This window comes from Coregonus lavaretus, assembly GCF_964263955.1.
Source record: "Coregonus lavaretus genome assembly, contig: HAP1_SCAFFOLD_286, whole genome shotgun sequence".
NCBI classification, from domain to species: domain Eukaryota; kingdom Metazoa; phylum Chordata; class Actinopteri; order Salmoniformes; family Salmonidae; genus Coregonus; species Coregonus lavaretus.
Window position 1 is genome coordinate 486178 of NW_028167034.1, and position 16038 is coordinate 502215.

At 45.2% G+C, this 16038-nt stretch overlaps 1 protein-coding gene across 1 annotated transcript; it reads left to right on the top strand.

Moving 5' to 3' along the window:
- Positions 1 to 2950: 2950 nt before the first annotated feature.
- On the top strand, positions 2951 to 14990 carry LOC311113960 (2-hydroxyacyl-CoA lyase 1-like; the record flags this gene model as incomplete). The annotated part of the gene is made up of 10 exons (XM_084189229.1): positions 2951 to 2965; positions 3940 to 3959; positions 10435 to 10515; positions 10674 to 10746; positions 10935 to 11012; positions 11189 to 11283; positions 11583 to 11695; positions 12495 to 12630; positions 12978 to 13083; positions 14865 to 14990. 10 exons carry the CDS (start codon positions 2951 to 2953, stop codon positions 14988 to 14990), a joined length of 843 nt encoding a protein of 280 aa, XP_084045355.1.
- Positions 14991 to 16038: the final 1048 nt, after the last annotated feature.

The following is a 16038-nucleotide window of genomic DNA, read 5'->3' on the forward strand; positions in this document are numbered from 1 at the left end:
CAGACCATCCACCAGACTGTCCAACAACGACCCACTGCTGAACATTTCCAAGTCGAAGGTCTTAAGATCAGTTCTGCTCAAAATGGCAGAGCTCTTTGGCCAAGGTCCAAGTGAAACCTGTCTAGTTCCACTAGTCCAGAGTCAGTCCAACAACTCCATTTGCGACTGGACTGTGAATGCAGGCACCATTCATCCAAGTACATTTCTGTCCGACAACAGAATGATAGAAGTGTCATCCGATGTTGTGGATCTTGTACTTGAGGTTTTTTGGATAACAGGATTTTTGGATAACAGGAACCCGTCAAGGCCACAGAGTGCCTGCTCCCACAACTCAGCTAGTGGAGCAATAGATATGAGAGCTCTTGCTGGGGACTTGGTCAGACAGGTGTCTGTCAAACTCAGCCCGTTTGTCTCTGAGAGTCAACTCTCCACCATGTCCATGACAGATCTGTCATCATCTTTTTCTGACTCCACCTTGAAGCAGTTGTGTTCTCGCTCTGTTGTTGCTCTGGTAACTGCCTGTCAAGCAATCAAAACAGAGCTCGAGAACCAGAGACCTACCAACCTGGCAGCCAGAGACCTACTATCGTCTCTGGTAGAGACCATTGAGGACATGGATATCTCTGACATCCTCCGGGGCCCGTCGGCCATTTTGGAGGTGGCTGCTGTGATAAAGCACCCAGAGATGTCCACCTCGACAATATACAGATCTCTGCTTCTCGACTCATCTCTCGCCTCCTCTAAGATGGTCACTGAGAGCATTATCTTCAACAACCCATGCCCATCAGAGGAGAATGTGAGTATTCAGAAGGAGCTCCCTGCTGATAAAGTTGACATCCTCCATGGTCAACCAGTGGAGGAGTATATTGTCAAAGCTGAGCAATGCATCACTCAGGTCATTCAGGATGCAGCTGTGACATATACTGCTGCGCTGGATAAAACCGACACTTGTGGGAAACTGTCGGAAATCCTATCTGTCCATGTTTCCTCAGAGAATATTGAGGAGGCATCCTCTGATCTCTTTGGTGGAATTATTTCCGACCTGCTTGAGGTATATGAGGTCAATAAGGCCTCCAAGCGTACGAAATCAGGTCGCAAAATGTTCTGGGTGGAAGTGAGTTCAGGTTCCCAGAAGATTTATACCAAAACCCTGGACAAACTAAGGAAGCTGTTCACCTCCCACCATCTCACTGAGGGAAAAAATACTCCTGTGCAAATCGAGCTTTCTGCAACTGGACTACTTGTAACTGAGGCCACTGTGCAGGAATCTCCTGTAACTGAGGCCACTTTGGCAGTGTCTCCTGTACAGAAGACAGACAGTAAGACCCCTTCTAAGTCCTCAGCCTCAGCCTACCAGCTCACCCTCGACACCTGCACTAAAGGGGTAATCAAACAGGTGATCTCGGTGCTGAGGGTGGACACTTCAAAGGAAAACTGCTCCGCTTCCGTTGGGGAGAGCACGTCAAATTCATCCTTCGACTTCAACCAGAAGTTGGACTCGATAATTTCGAAATTGGAGGACCTCACCATTTCGAGTGATGTGACGTCAGCCGAGATTGCCACACTCACGCGATCTCTTAGTGCAGCCAGCAGAACCTCTAACATTTCTATCCAGAGCTTTCACAGTGCTGAGTTCCGAGCTAAGGCCAAACACATTGTGAATGAGACCATTCTCAGAGCTGCTAGCAAAGCCAGCCATTCTTTGCTACAGAGCATGCCTAGCACCACCTTCTCACACCATGCGGTTTCTACAGCCGAAGATATAGTAAATATTATCATGCAAGACCTTGAAAGTGTATCCCAGTACACTGTGGACGACGCAGACTCCTTCCCACTAGGAGAGAAAAAGCTGGAGTTCCAGCTCAAACCCAGAGTTGTCTTTGACAACTTATTGGATGCTGCTCAAACCATGTACCACAGAGTAAAGGATAGACTGAACATCTTTTTCTCTTTTCCACCAGTGTCAGTCACCACAGCCAAATATGTGCTGGACTCCACCCCTGTGGAGACACTCAGACGTTCTAAGTCCGCTGACACTGCTCTTGTTGAGGACAGGAGCCGCCCTCCGTCTGTGAGAAGTGAGAAGCCTTTGTCAAAAGTCTGTTTGGCTAAAAGGTCTAAAACCCTTCTGTCTTCGAGTGGCTCTTCAACAGACCACCATGTAATTGACACATGCAGTGAGGATGTCACTCTGCCCACCAGGAGTATGTCAGTTGTGAGCAACAACAGTTTGAAGAGAGCCTCTCCTCTCCACGGCAGTGGATTGAGTGAAAGTTGCAAACCTCTTGTGGCTCTAAAAGACGTAACAGTGGCAGTCAGCCAAGAAGGCTTTAGCAAAACTGCAAAGAAGACGCTCAGCTTGATCCTAAATGTGATCAAGTGTAGATTGGCCAACTCTGAGAGTTCATCTGTTGGGCAGATTGCAAGTGAGGAGTGTCTGATAGCCACTAACATGTTAGACTCTGTACTGGAGAGCCTTGACCAGTTGCCTGACATGAGCGCTGCCGATGAGATCACAAGGACAGAATCCCATACCTCAATCGCAATGGACGAGACAGGTTCACGGTCAATGCTTGTGAGCCAACAAGAAATAAACATATCTGACACCAATATCATAGTGAAAACTATAATGGACACATTGAAGACGGACGACCCAGAGATGACTTCAGCAGAAGAACATCTGGATAGGCTCCTGTCAGTTGAAGCCCTTCAAGGTGCATCTGGCAACCTGATCGCAAAGGTCCATGGTCTCATTCAGGAGATAACCATAAACCGTCAGCTTCAATCCATGGTTGGCCACAGAAGCCTCTCTCAACCAGCGCTGCCTAAACCAGCCCTGAGGAAGCTGTCAAAGGACGATGCCTCAGAGCTCATTTACAACTTTGCCCAGACTTCTGTTAGGAGACTCCTGGGGCAGTGTATGGGAAGGCCTTTGCCACCATCAGCTGAAATGGTTTTGGATCAGGTCATCAAGTTGATGACAGACGTGGTGATGGACAGCCTGACTTATGTGTCCAAGTCTACAATGGAGGATGGTAAGTGAAAGTACCTCTTTTCATCTGCATAGGACTTAATTGTAACATGATGCTCAATACATTGCGTTTTATGATGTAAAATTCACTGGTTGTGTCCAAAATGGCACCTTCTTCCATATTTAGTGCACTACTTTTGACCAGACCCTATGGGTCCTGGTCAAAAGTAGTGCACTATAAAGTGAAGAGAATGCCATTTGGGATGCAGTGACTGACTTCAATGGCTGCGTCCTCTTCTCCCAGTTATTGTACACAGGTCGGTCACACTAGCGTGCTCTTCTCACTCAGACACCAGCAATGCCACAAGTGACATCACTCATGGTGTTGTAGCTGACCTTAATGCTACTGAGGAATTCCCTGCCAGGAGCCTTAGCCCGGCTGATGTAAAGGCTGACGGCATGGCCCGCCTTCCCTCTGCCAGAGGGGAAGAGACTAAGAAGAACAGGAAGTGGCGTTTCCTACCGAAAATGCATAAGTTTCCAAAGATCATGATTAAGGTAGGGTGCTCTGTGTTTTGAGATTACCTCTGTAAGGCAGGGCTGAATTTTACCCTACAGATTCACTACACCCCTATTGTCTCTCAGCATTAGAACAAAACTGTTGTCATTGTCTTTAGGAGGTTGAGTGAGGACGCTGTAATGCAATCCTAATACACATGGGAGAGAGTCAATGGCTATGTCCCGAATGGCACCCTATTCCCTATATAGTGCACTACTTTTTACCAGCGCTCTATGGGCCCTTTTCAAAAGTAGTGCCTTGCGTAGCGAATAGGGTGCACTTTGGGATGCACACTCTGTATTTTACACAGGCTCAGTTGTCCTGATGTGTTTTGTCAACAGCTGTTCAAGACAAAAGGGGAACCGAAGAGCCACCCTAAACAGGATGCACTGCCTACCAAACGTCTCAGAGAGACTCATATTTCACAGGGTAAGTGATAAGCATCGATAATGTCATATTGATGTATCACCCTATGACAAGCTTGTTAAAACAGTGACAACAGATACAGGCAGACCGACGGACAGACAGGCCGACGGACAGACAGGCAGACGGACAGGCAGGCAGACAGACAGACAGACAGGCAGGCAGGCAGACGGACAGGCAGACAGACAGACAGACAGACAGACAGACAGACAGACAGACAGTCAGACAGACAGACAGACAGACAGACAGGCAGACGGACAGGCAGGCAGACGGACAGGCAGGCAGACAGACAGACAGGCAGACAGGCAGACAGACGGACAGGCAGACGGACGGGCAGGCAGACAGACAGACAGGCAGGCAGGCAGACGGACAGGCAGGCAGATGGACAGACACAAACACACACATTCATTTTCTGATTATGAAATGTTCTTATGACAGATGCTGAGTGTGAGGTTCCAGAGGTTCCATCCACTTCCCCTCCCAAGGAGGACCTGACAACCACACCGGCCCCTGCTCCCCAGGAGTCCCAGTCCCGTAAACGCCCACTCATAGTCAGGGTGTTACACGCTCTCTCCAGAGCCATCTCCAAACCATTCAGAGGAGCTTCTGGGAAGAAGAATTAGCCAAATGCCTGATTTTATTAATATTATATTTTAATCAGAGCCTTTATTTAATAAAACATTACTGCATTGATTTCTGTCTATAGTAGTCTTCATGTATGTGCAAGATAACGGTAAAGTACTTCAAATCACATAGTCAAAAGTATTCATAGTGAAGTACCGTTTATGATTATTGATTGTGGAAATACACATAATACAGAAAAGTTGTTGTCACATACAAAGACAGACATAAAGGAGAACTCCGTAGACCAGTCACATTCTCAAGCCATAACTAAATCCATGAATGGATCTCCTATAAGATGACAGGAGAACATTTGTAACACTTTCTATGAATCCAGGCTCTGTCGCAGCCGGCCGCGACCGGGAGACTCATGGGCGGCGCACAATTGGCCCAGCATCGTCCAGGGTAGGGGAGGGAATGGCCGGCAGGGATGTAGCTCAGTTGATAGAGCATGGCGTTTGCAACGCCAGGGGAGTGGGTTCGTTTCCCACGGGGGGCCAGTAAAAAAAAATATATACATATATATATTTATTCACTAACTGTAAGTCGCTCTGGATAAGAGCGTCTGCTAAATGACAAAAAAAAAAAAAAAAAAAAAAAAAAAAGCCTATATCTATAATGCATACACTCAAGTCATTTACATTTTACATTTTAGTCATTTAGCAGAAGCTCTTATCCAGATCGACTTACAGTTAGTGAGTGCATAATAATATTTTTTTTCATACTGTCATACACTCATAATGACTTAATTGAGTTAAGTGTTAAGTTAAGTGCAGTTATAAACACATAATGAGGGCTTATTATGTATTTCTTGCAATAAAAAAAGAAAAATGCTACTAGTTTATTAAATATTCATGACTGCTATTGCACGGCTCATGTCCACACTTCTGTACAATAGGGGGCAGTAATGCACCATAACGTTGGATGCCAACTGTCTATAAACCCCACTGAAGAAGAAAAAGCTACTCATGTAATGCATGCTGGAAAGCAGACAAAAACTAATGATTTGCAAGAGATCTAAACACGATTTATAAGCTACTGAACAACAAGTCCAAGAAAGCATTGCTAACCGCGTTTGCACTTTGAACAGATTTCTCGACAATAATAATGGAAGATGTGACTGGGGCTCAGCTCATTGCAGAGGCACTAAAAGCTCAGGTGAAGTGTGTGCAATTTATATAAAACAGTGTTATACTGTGTAACCGTGTTGCTAAGAATATATTAGTCGCTGATCATGTCCTTGGCAGTGAGAATGTAGCACTACGAGTTGTGAAAGTGTGCCATAGGTCATTGCACTGGTATAGCTAACTATTCATATTGTTGTAGAAAAACATTTAGATGTTTATGTGGAATAGCATATGTTAACATAGTGAGTTTTTGTCCTGGGTCCGCCTGGGTCCTGCAGTCGGTGAAAAGCAATTGCACTGCCTGCATCTCAGAACTGCGGCTGCCTTGATCTCATGAGGTTATCGTTGCCCGCGTGTGCATGACGTCAGAGAAAGTCGGGATCAAGTCGGACACAAATCTAACCAGCATGCATTGGGCGGTGATCGCTGGTAATCGATTCTGCGCAGACCTGGCTCATCTCAAATGGGCCTCTTGTCTATGATCTGTCGGCATGGTTATACTGGCCTGTGGCCTTCTTGGAGGCCTTGATGATATCGGAGGGGGGCTCCCATTTGAAGCAGGGCTCCAGATTGGCCATCTTTATGGTCATTATTGAGGACAGGGTGCCATCCAATGCTAGGCTGTTTCTTCTCTTGGTTTTGTTCAGTCCCACAACTGAAAACACCCTCTCAGCATCTGCGTTTGCATGGGGCAACACCAGGACAAGCTTGGCGACGGCAGCAAGCCTCTCGAATTCTTTGGCTCCTGTCACCTATGGAAAATGCACCAAAACACAATGGAAAAACATACCTTGATTTTTTTCCATGAAGCTCTTCCAGTGGCAGCTTCTTAAGTGCATAGTCCACAGCACTTGTCAGGAAACACAACACAGCTTCATGGAATGAATCCACCTGCTGTGGTGTGATGTCACCCTCGTCAAGTAATCTGTTAATTTTAGCCCTGGTTGTGAACCCAATACAGCATATCGGTATAATGTACAAGGCTAAATATCACATATCACAGTGTTTGATCATAATAATAGTCAAATACTAACCTGGTAAATGGTTTGCCTTTTCTTCAAAGGCAATTTCACAAGGCTCCTCATGGCACTGCAGAGCTGCTGGAACCATAAACTTGGAACATAACTTGCGTACGAATTTCACCATCTATAACAGACATTTACAAAAATAGTAGGTGAAACCTGTTTTAGAGGACCCCTGCAGATATCAGCAAGAAACACAGAATGGAAAAAAACTGCAAAATCCAATCCCACCTCATCATGTAACAAAAATATTGATGACTGCTCTCTCTGAAGCAGCAAGTTGAAAGAAGTGAAAGTTGGTACGGTGGCTTGGAAGAACAGCAGGTACACTTCTGTCATGGGGACAGTGAATGTCTGCACAAGTCTCTTGAACCTGGCCTGATTTTCATCTTGAATCAATCAATAAATAACACAAAACAAGAGGTTGTCATTAATACAAGTATGTGACTAACAATCCATGTAGTTGCTGCATAATGAAATTGAAAATTGATGACCATACTAGCAGATTTGTAGTAGCTGGCCAGAGGTTCATACAGCCTCAGGATCCTGGTCACACAACGTTCAAGGCTTAGCCAACGGACCGAGATATGCAGGAGGACCTCCATGTACTCCGCTTCATGGAGCTCACAAAACTCTGTTTTAGACATTAAATCCATATCATATATTTTCTACAGCTCAGCATTTCAGTATTACACTTAATAGTATCAAACATGCATACCTGACAGGTATCCTTTCCGATTTGAGCTACCCTTGAACCAGTAACCGATGTCCACTACCATATCCTCAAAATCAAAACCGTACACCTGCAATGCATAAATCAATCGTAACGCATTCAGTCAATGCACGTAATTAGGATACAAATAAAAAGTTACATGTAAAGATAAATCAGGCCTTAACTCACTTTAAAACATCTTTAAAAAATCCCACTCCTGCAGCTTTGGCGGTGTTATGTGCCACATGACAAGGATAACCATGAATATAGGTGTTGGGATGCTTCTGGAGCACCCTAGAGGCAATGGGATTACGTGGTCCAATGTTCACAGCTGCATTGTAAACTGAGAGACCAATGCAGTTCTCCCAAGGGATGCCATGCTCCTCTATGGTGGAGTTAATTTTGGTGAAGATCTCACTTGCTGGCCCACATCTCCTCCCACTTGTTGTGCACGTATTTAAGAACTGGTGGACAACTTTGCTGCCCATGAAGACCCGGACAGTAAGCGGGTTCATCTTTTCCACTCCTATAATGACAAGTTAGAATCATACAGATGTTCATGTTATTAGATGTTTAAAAATACACAAAGCACATGTTTTGCAGATGAGAAAAATCTCAAATAGTTTGTGAAATACCAGTGTCATTCGACCCATCCGTAACAAGGGTATACGGGGCTTTTTTCATCTCCATCACAAGCTCCTGTGTGAAATATGGTGCGAGTGCTTCATTGGTAATGCAGGATGACTTAGTCCTGGCACACCTGTACTCCTGCGCTGTCTTCGAATCTCCGAAACATTATTTTAGGAGAGGCCCCAGGTGGTCCGCAAAGGCTAGGGGGACGTTGTGAACTACCAACCCAGCTGTCATTTTGACCTCAGCCCTTCTTGTCTGTAAGAAATTAAAAATTATTAATCCTCCCAAAAGACCATAGTTTATTTAAAATAGACGCCTGCGATAATAGGGCACAGGTAAAAAACACATTCAGCAACTAAGATCTCAAATTAAGAAAACTGGACTGTACTACACTGAAATACAAACCACAAATTAGTCAAAACTATCAACCATGACTTTACCGTGATCAACTAGAACACAAAACTCTTGATTGAACCTTGACAGAATCATTACACATATCATACCTTAACCTCTTGTGCAGACATACCCCCAACAGATGGAACGGCCATTGCATATTGGGATATTGTGGCTGTGGACAGGAGAGCTCGTTGCTTATCTTGGTGGCCTTTTGCTTTTTATATGGCGCACTACATCTGTCACACCCTGGTGGCAACATGAGTTTTCAATACGGCAGACTGCACACCAGTAGTGCGTGTTGAGGCTCCCTCTGGTAATAAATGGCCATGAAGAGGTCCACTCATTTTTGAAAATGGATCTATATGTTGCTGCTCCAGCCAGAGCACGACTCTTCTGGCCCTGCTGTTGGATTGGGGGGGTCTCTTCTTTCTGTCCCTCTGTGTCTTCTTCCATCTGCCCTGTTGGTTGTTCTATTTGTCCTGTCTGTTGCTCCTCTGCATGTGCGTCAATCTGTCCTGTCTGTTGCTCCTCTGCTTGTTTGTCAGTCTGTCCTGTCTCCTGCTCTCTCTGTCCTTTGTGTTGCTCCTCTGTCTGTTGTCCTGTCGTTTCTATCAATCGTTCTGGCTGTTCTGTCAGTGTGTTTGTCTGTCTTTTCTCACTTGGCTGGTTCTTTAAATAAAATAAAAGGTTTCGCTTTTGTCCTGGCAAAGGTCTCTTACGGGACATCTTTGAAACCTTAAACAATTAAAATGGTCATGTTGGTTTAATAACTCTACTCTCAGTTACAAAAACATACCTACTTCTATTGCACACATTTCCTGTATTTATGTTAAATTCTTTGGAATACATCTTACCTGTTCGAAATCAGCTGAGTTTACATTCACCACACTAAATCATGTTCACACGCACAAACAAATAATTTATTTCAAGATTTAAAGTTTAAGAGAGTGAGTATTCAATTGGACGACATTTCATTGTTACATACCTAGTCTCAGCTCAGCTTCTTATCAGACTTCTTCAGGGCGGCAGGTAGCTTAGTGGGTAAGAGCGTTGTGCCAGTAACCGAAAGGTTGCTGGTTCTAATCCCTGAGCCGACTAGGTGAAAAATCTGTCGATGTGCCCTTGAGCAAGGCACTTAACCCTAATTGCTCCTGTAAGTCGCTCTGGATAAGAGCGTCTGCTAAATGACAAAAAAAAAAAAAGGTAGTGACCTGCTCATCTTATGTTGACTTTCACGGCAATGGTATCTCTTCTTCTGTCGCTAACTTCGGGGTGCAGCACATATGGTTCATTGGCGCTCATCAGCGCCATCTACCGTCGGGGAGTTTGAAAAAAGGAACGAACGAGTCTCTGCCAATTTTTTTTGCTTGAGAAATTGGATGTGTGGCGTGAGTGCGTGTGAAAACAGGCAAAAACGTGTGTCACACGGCGAAAGCGTGAGAGTTGGCAGCTCTGTGTTAACACCCTTGTTGATGCATGCCAATGTGTGTGTCAATGCAAAGAAAATCTAAACTACATTGTAACAATTCATATACAATTCAGAATGAAAATGTATGCACTCACTAACTGTAAGTCGCTCTGGATAAGAGCGTCTGCTAAATGACTAAAAATGTTTTAAAAAATGTAAATATACTGTATCTACATGTATCTCTCTACAGAATGTAGAATATATGTTTGGAATAGTTGGTGTTCCAGTCATTGAAGTAGCTATGGCAGCTCAAGCCTCAGGAATCAAGTATGTGGGAATGCGCAATGAACAAGCCCTAAGCCACCTTTTTATTACTAAACCAGCTCTCCCCAAATCATGTGATATTAACTACCCTTACATAGACTACAGGAGCGTGTAGTGTGTGAGGGTCAGTTTCATAGCTTTTTTGCATTGCTAATTATGTCTGCCTGTCTGTCTGACCCTTTGTGTGTCTGTCTGCCTGTCTTCCTGTCTTTCCCTCTGTCTGTCTGTTCCTCTCCAGTCCAGGTGCATGTCTGGTTGTGTCTGGACCGGGACTCATCCATTCACTTGGTGCAATGGCCAATGCTAACATGAACTGCTGGTATGCTAGAACTCCACAAACAGAAGACCCTACTACTCATGTTCAGTGGCCTTTCAAAAGAAGGGATGCTATCCGCACACTGCAAAAAATGATCTGAGGACTCCAAACTATCTCAGCTTGTCAGTTGATGTCATTGTGTGATACCTCTCTCTCTGTAGGCCTGTGATTGTTATTGGAGGCTCCTCTGATAAAAACCAAGAGACCACTGGGGCGTTTCAAGAGTTTCCACAGGTACCGATTCAACCATGACATTTATGACTATTGAACATTAGGGGATGGTATCCCGGGACACAGATTAAGCCTAGTCATGACCTAAAAAGCAAACTCAATAGAGAATCTCTGTCTGGGAAACTGGCCCTAGCAGTTTAATTGCTGAAAGAGGAAATCATTTGTTATTTGTGGTCCTCTTTCTCTGTCAGGTGGAGGCATGCAGATTGTACAGTAAGTTCTCTGCTAGGTCTAGCAGTCTGGATATGATCTCCTCAGTGGTAGAGAAGGTATACAGTCTACTCTGACTCCCTCTGTGTAGTCCTCTTCATATCATTTGGTATCACCTGCAATTGTCTGTTTTCTGACCTCTAATTTTCCAGCTTAGCAAGGTACCTTAACTGCTTCATAAGAGCACAGCACAGCCTTAATTGATCTGAATGGAAGGGTGTTTGGTCTGTCTAAGGCAGCACGCACTAGCATGTATGGACGTCCAGGTGCTGTATACGTAGACATATCTGGGGACATGGTCAATGCTAAATTGGACAGGAGCAGAGCCAGGTTAGTGGCCATCACTGTCTTTCATCCATTTAAAATGTATACTAATGCGTTACTGTTGAATATGTATACCTCTGAATTCACATCACCGTAGTCATTTTTATTTTATTTTGTTATACCTTTTAACGTCTGAAGTGAACCAGAAATTAAATTACTTAGAAAATATAGCACTATATCAAAATATTCTCATCAGAGAATAGCAATAAGCCTCGATAGACCTTCATGATGTATTTACATATGCAATACAGTTGCTAGGTAACATGTTTAATGTTTGACCTATTATTTATTATTTCCTTTGTCAGAGAGGTGCCCTGTAGTCCACCTCCTCCTGTGAGTATGGCTGACCATATGGCGATCACAGAAGCACTGGCGGTCCTGAAAGGAGCCAAACGGCCTTTACTCATCATTGGCAAATGTAGGCATTGCTTTTTTAATAGCCAGATCATCTGGGGGAAACAGAACTAAAATCTTGCATAATTGCGTCAGATACTTGGTTAAGGTCTGGGGAGATGTTAAGAGAAAGATACTAACGCCACTTGCGAAGTTTCCACCCCCCTAAACGGAAACTCTCTGCAAGTTTCAGGCAAGTTTATGGGCCAAATGTCCCCTCCCCTTCTGAAATTGAAAAGATGCGAGTACCTGCGAAATCGTGATTTGTCCAAATGATTAGTGGTGAAAAATCAGCGTACCGGAACAAAGTTGTCACATCCCAGTCTGTTGACAGACGCTACTTCCAGTTATGTTACGTGCGTCTGTCCAGGAGAGATCAATAGCCAGGTGAGACGCACTGTAACACATATAGCACTGTACCACAGCCGGGGCGGCAAGTAGCTTAGTGGTTAAGAGCGTTGTGCCAGTAACCGAAAGGTCGCTGGTTCTAATCCCCGAGCCGACTAGGTGAAAAATCTGTTGATGTGCCCTTGAGTAAGGCACTTAACCCTAATTGCTCATGTAAGTCGCTCTGGATAAGAGCGTCAGCTAAATGACTAAAATGTAAATGTACCACGGTTCAGTCGAAAATAGGGCCACGTTCAGTAGACAAATGTTGTTGACATGATTTCTCATTCTACCTGTCCGAGAGGCACGTTCGTTCTACATGCTATATTTCTATCTGAACGTTGCACAACGTTTTGCTCAGCTGAATGCATCCCAGTTGTGAAGGCCAGTCTGTTGAAATCCGTGTGGCAGTGCCCTCTGTCTGTGTCCCTCTGCAGGTGCAGCCCATGGAAGAGCAGAGGGGGCTCTGAAGGAGCTGGTGGAGGGGTGTGACCTGCCCTTCCTGCCCACCCCCATGGGTAAAGGGGTGCTGCCTGACGATCACCCCAACTGTGTTGCTGCTGCCCGCTCCAGGTCAGCCTCTCCTTCTCTCAGCTGGCATCATATTCATGTACAGACCATTGACTGTATAAGTAGGACCAATAATTTCCCTGACCATTTGAACGGACCACGAAACTCCTGAAATCCCTATCTATAACTAGTCTCTCCTGGCCAGGTCATGTCAATGTAAACTGGTGTCAATCAAACAACTACACTACTCCTATAACTAGCCTCTTTTCATTACATTTTGTTTTGTCCCTGCTCTCCTCCTCCTCTCTTCCTATCCTCCTCCTCCTCTCTTCCTATCCTCCTCCTCCTCTCTTCCTCCTCCTCCTCCTCTTCCTATCCTCCTGGTTCTATGGTCTTGGTGGGGACTGCAGAGCTCTGCTCCAGTCTGATGTTGTGGTCCTACTTGGTGCCAGACTCAACTGGATCCTGCACTTTGGCCTTCCCCCCAGGTTTGACACCCAAGTAAAGGTCATCCAGCTAGGTCAAAGGTCACCAGTAGGGTTTCTTTTTTTTCCTTCTTTTTTTCGGATTTTCTTCTTATTCCGTTCTGATTTCTGGAATCTTCCAACAGGGATTTCTGGGAATTTTGGGAAAGTAACTGTAATTTTGCAACCCTAGTCACAGGTCATTTCATAGTGAACTACATTTCATTGTAACCAGGTATAAAGGTATTTGACTCAGTCTATTGGATTTAGTCTATCAATTATATAGCTTCTCTATAAGTCTTTGTGGTCTCTCCAAATAATGTCATGGCTGTCTTAGTGCTGTACAGTACATCTATATTTAAGCAATAAGGCCCGAGGGGGTGTGGTATATGGCCAATATACCACGTCTAGGGGCTGTTCTTAAGCACGATGCAACGCGGAGTGCCTCGATACAGCCCTTAGCCGTGGTATATTGGCCCTATACCACAAACCCCAGAGGTGCCTTATTGCTATTATAAACTGGTTACCAACGTAATTCGAACAGTCAAAATACATTTCAAATCAAATCAAATCAAATTTTATTGGCCACATGCGCGGAAATACAACAGGTGCAGACATTACAGTGAAATGCTTACTTACAGCCCTTAACCAACAGTGCATTTATTTTTAACAAAAAAGTAAAAATAAAACAACAACAAAAAAAGTGTTGAGAAAAAAAGAGCAGAAGTAAAATAAAATAACAGTAGGGAGGCTATATATACAGGGGGGTACCGGTGCAGAGTCAATGTGCGGGGGCACCGGCTAGTTGAGGTAGTTGAAGTAATATGTACATGTGGGTAGAGTTAAAGTGACTATGCATAAATAATTAACAGAGTAGCAGCAGCGTAAAAGGATGGGGTGGGGGGGCAGTGCAAATAGTCCGGGTAGCCATGATTAGCTGTTCAGGAGTCTTAAGGCTTGGGGGTAGAAGCTGTTGAGAAGTCTTTTGGACCTAGACTTGGCACTCCGGTACCGCTTGCCGTGCGGTAGCAGAGAGAACAGTCTATGACTAGGGTGGCTGGAGTCTTTGACAATTTTGAGGGCCTTCCTCTGACACCGCCTGGTATAGAGGTCCTGGATGGCAGGAAACTTGGCCCCAGTGATGTACTGGGCCGTACGCACTACCCTCTGTAGTGCCTTGCGGTCGGAGGCCAAGCAGTTGCCATACCAGGCGGTGATGCAACCAGTCAGGATGCTCTCGATGGTGCAGCTGTATAATTTTTTGAGGATCTGAGGACCCATGCCAAATCTTTTCAATCTCCTGAGGGGGAATAGGCTTTGTCGTGCCCTCTTCACGACTGTCTTGGTGTGTTTGGACCATGATAGTTCGTTGGTGATGTGGACACCAAGGAACTTGAAGCTCTCAACCTGTTCCACTACAGCCCCGTCGATGAGAATGGGGGCGTGCTCAGTCCTCTTTTTTTTCCCTGTAGTCCACAATCATCTCCTTTGTCTTGGTCACGTTGAGGGAGAGGTTGTTATCCTGGCACCACACGGCCAGGTCTCTGACCTCCTCCCTCAACGTGACCCATGTTATACGGTCAGATATACCACAGCTTTCAGCCAATCAGCATTCAGGGCTCGAGTCACCCGGTTTATAAAAGGGAACGTGTGTGTGTCAGCCTTAGCATTATGTGGTGCTGCCTGGTTATTTCTGTTGTGTTTAGCTTGAGGTTTGGCCACTCCTCCAGCTGCTGTTACATGTGTCACGCACGGCGCTCTTCCTGTCGTGTCGTTGCTGGTATGTTGTAGTAACGTTCCACATACGTTATTTATGTCAAGGTCAATGTCAAGGTTGATCTGTGTGCTGAGGAGATGGGGAACAACGTGCAACCTGCTGCTGCTCTCCTGGGGGACATCAATACTATTGTCAAGCAGGTAACACAACACAGTCCTGGGGGACTGGAGATCCTGGTTTGAATCCAGGCTCTGTCGTAGCCGGCCGCGACCGGGAGACCCATGGGGCGGCGCACAATTGGACCAGCGTCGCCTAGGGTAGTGGAGGGAATGGCCGGCTCAGTTCGTAGAGCATGGTGTTTGCAACGCCAGGGTTGTGGGTTCGATTCCCACGGGGGGTATGACATTTTTTTATAACGTATGCACTAACTGTAAGTCGCTCTGGATAAGAGCGTCTGCTAAATGAGGGCAATGTGGGGCATTCTTATTTTTCCTCCACTGATGATGATATCCAATCTGTTTATTCTTACTTTTGTGAGTCAGTACCCAAGAACAACACAGTCATTTTTCAGAACACAATGAGAATTACTCAGAATGACAGTTTGTTTTACACCACTGTGCTAGTACAGGATAAAGTTGAGCTGAAGGGGATGTTAGATAGTGGGTCCATGGCTACTACTCTGCGCGCAGATATTGTACCTCGGTTGAGGGAGGCAGGAGTGGTAGAGGGGAACTTTCTAGCTCCTTCAGACATCATCCTGGTGGGTTGTGGTGGGAACAAACTAGCCCAGTGGGCATGTGTGACTTAAAAATGCAACTTTATGGCTTCTGTTATGTAGTCCCAGTGCTTATTGTTGATGGGCAGGTTGATGAACTCATTGTGGGAACTAATGTGTTGAAGTCTCTGATTAGACAGTGAGTTTCTATGTGCTCACGCAGGTGCCCGAGAGCTGTGGCTGCACCAAGGGCTAAGCTATTGTGTGTTGTCTCTTCGTGTACAGGTATGTCATTTATTTTGTCAGAATTATGTTGTATATCATTTTACTTGTATTGTATAGTGTGTTGTTAGGCACTGAATGTGTGCATGCAGCACCTGTTCTCTTTTGCCTGACCTTCAACTAGCAAGGTGCCCGAGAGCTGTGGCTGCACCAAGAGCTAACATATTGTGTGTTGTCTCTTCGTGTGCAGGTCGAATAAAAATTATCCAACCATCAGAATTCCAGTTGTGGCAGTGTCCTAATTACGTGACCTGCCGACTGGTCAGCTCAAGCCGACCGCCGGAGCTGTGCAT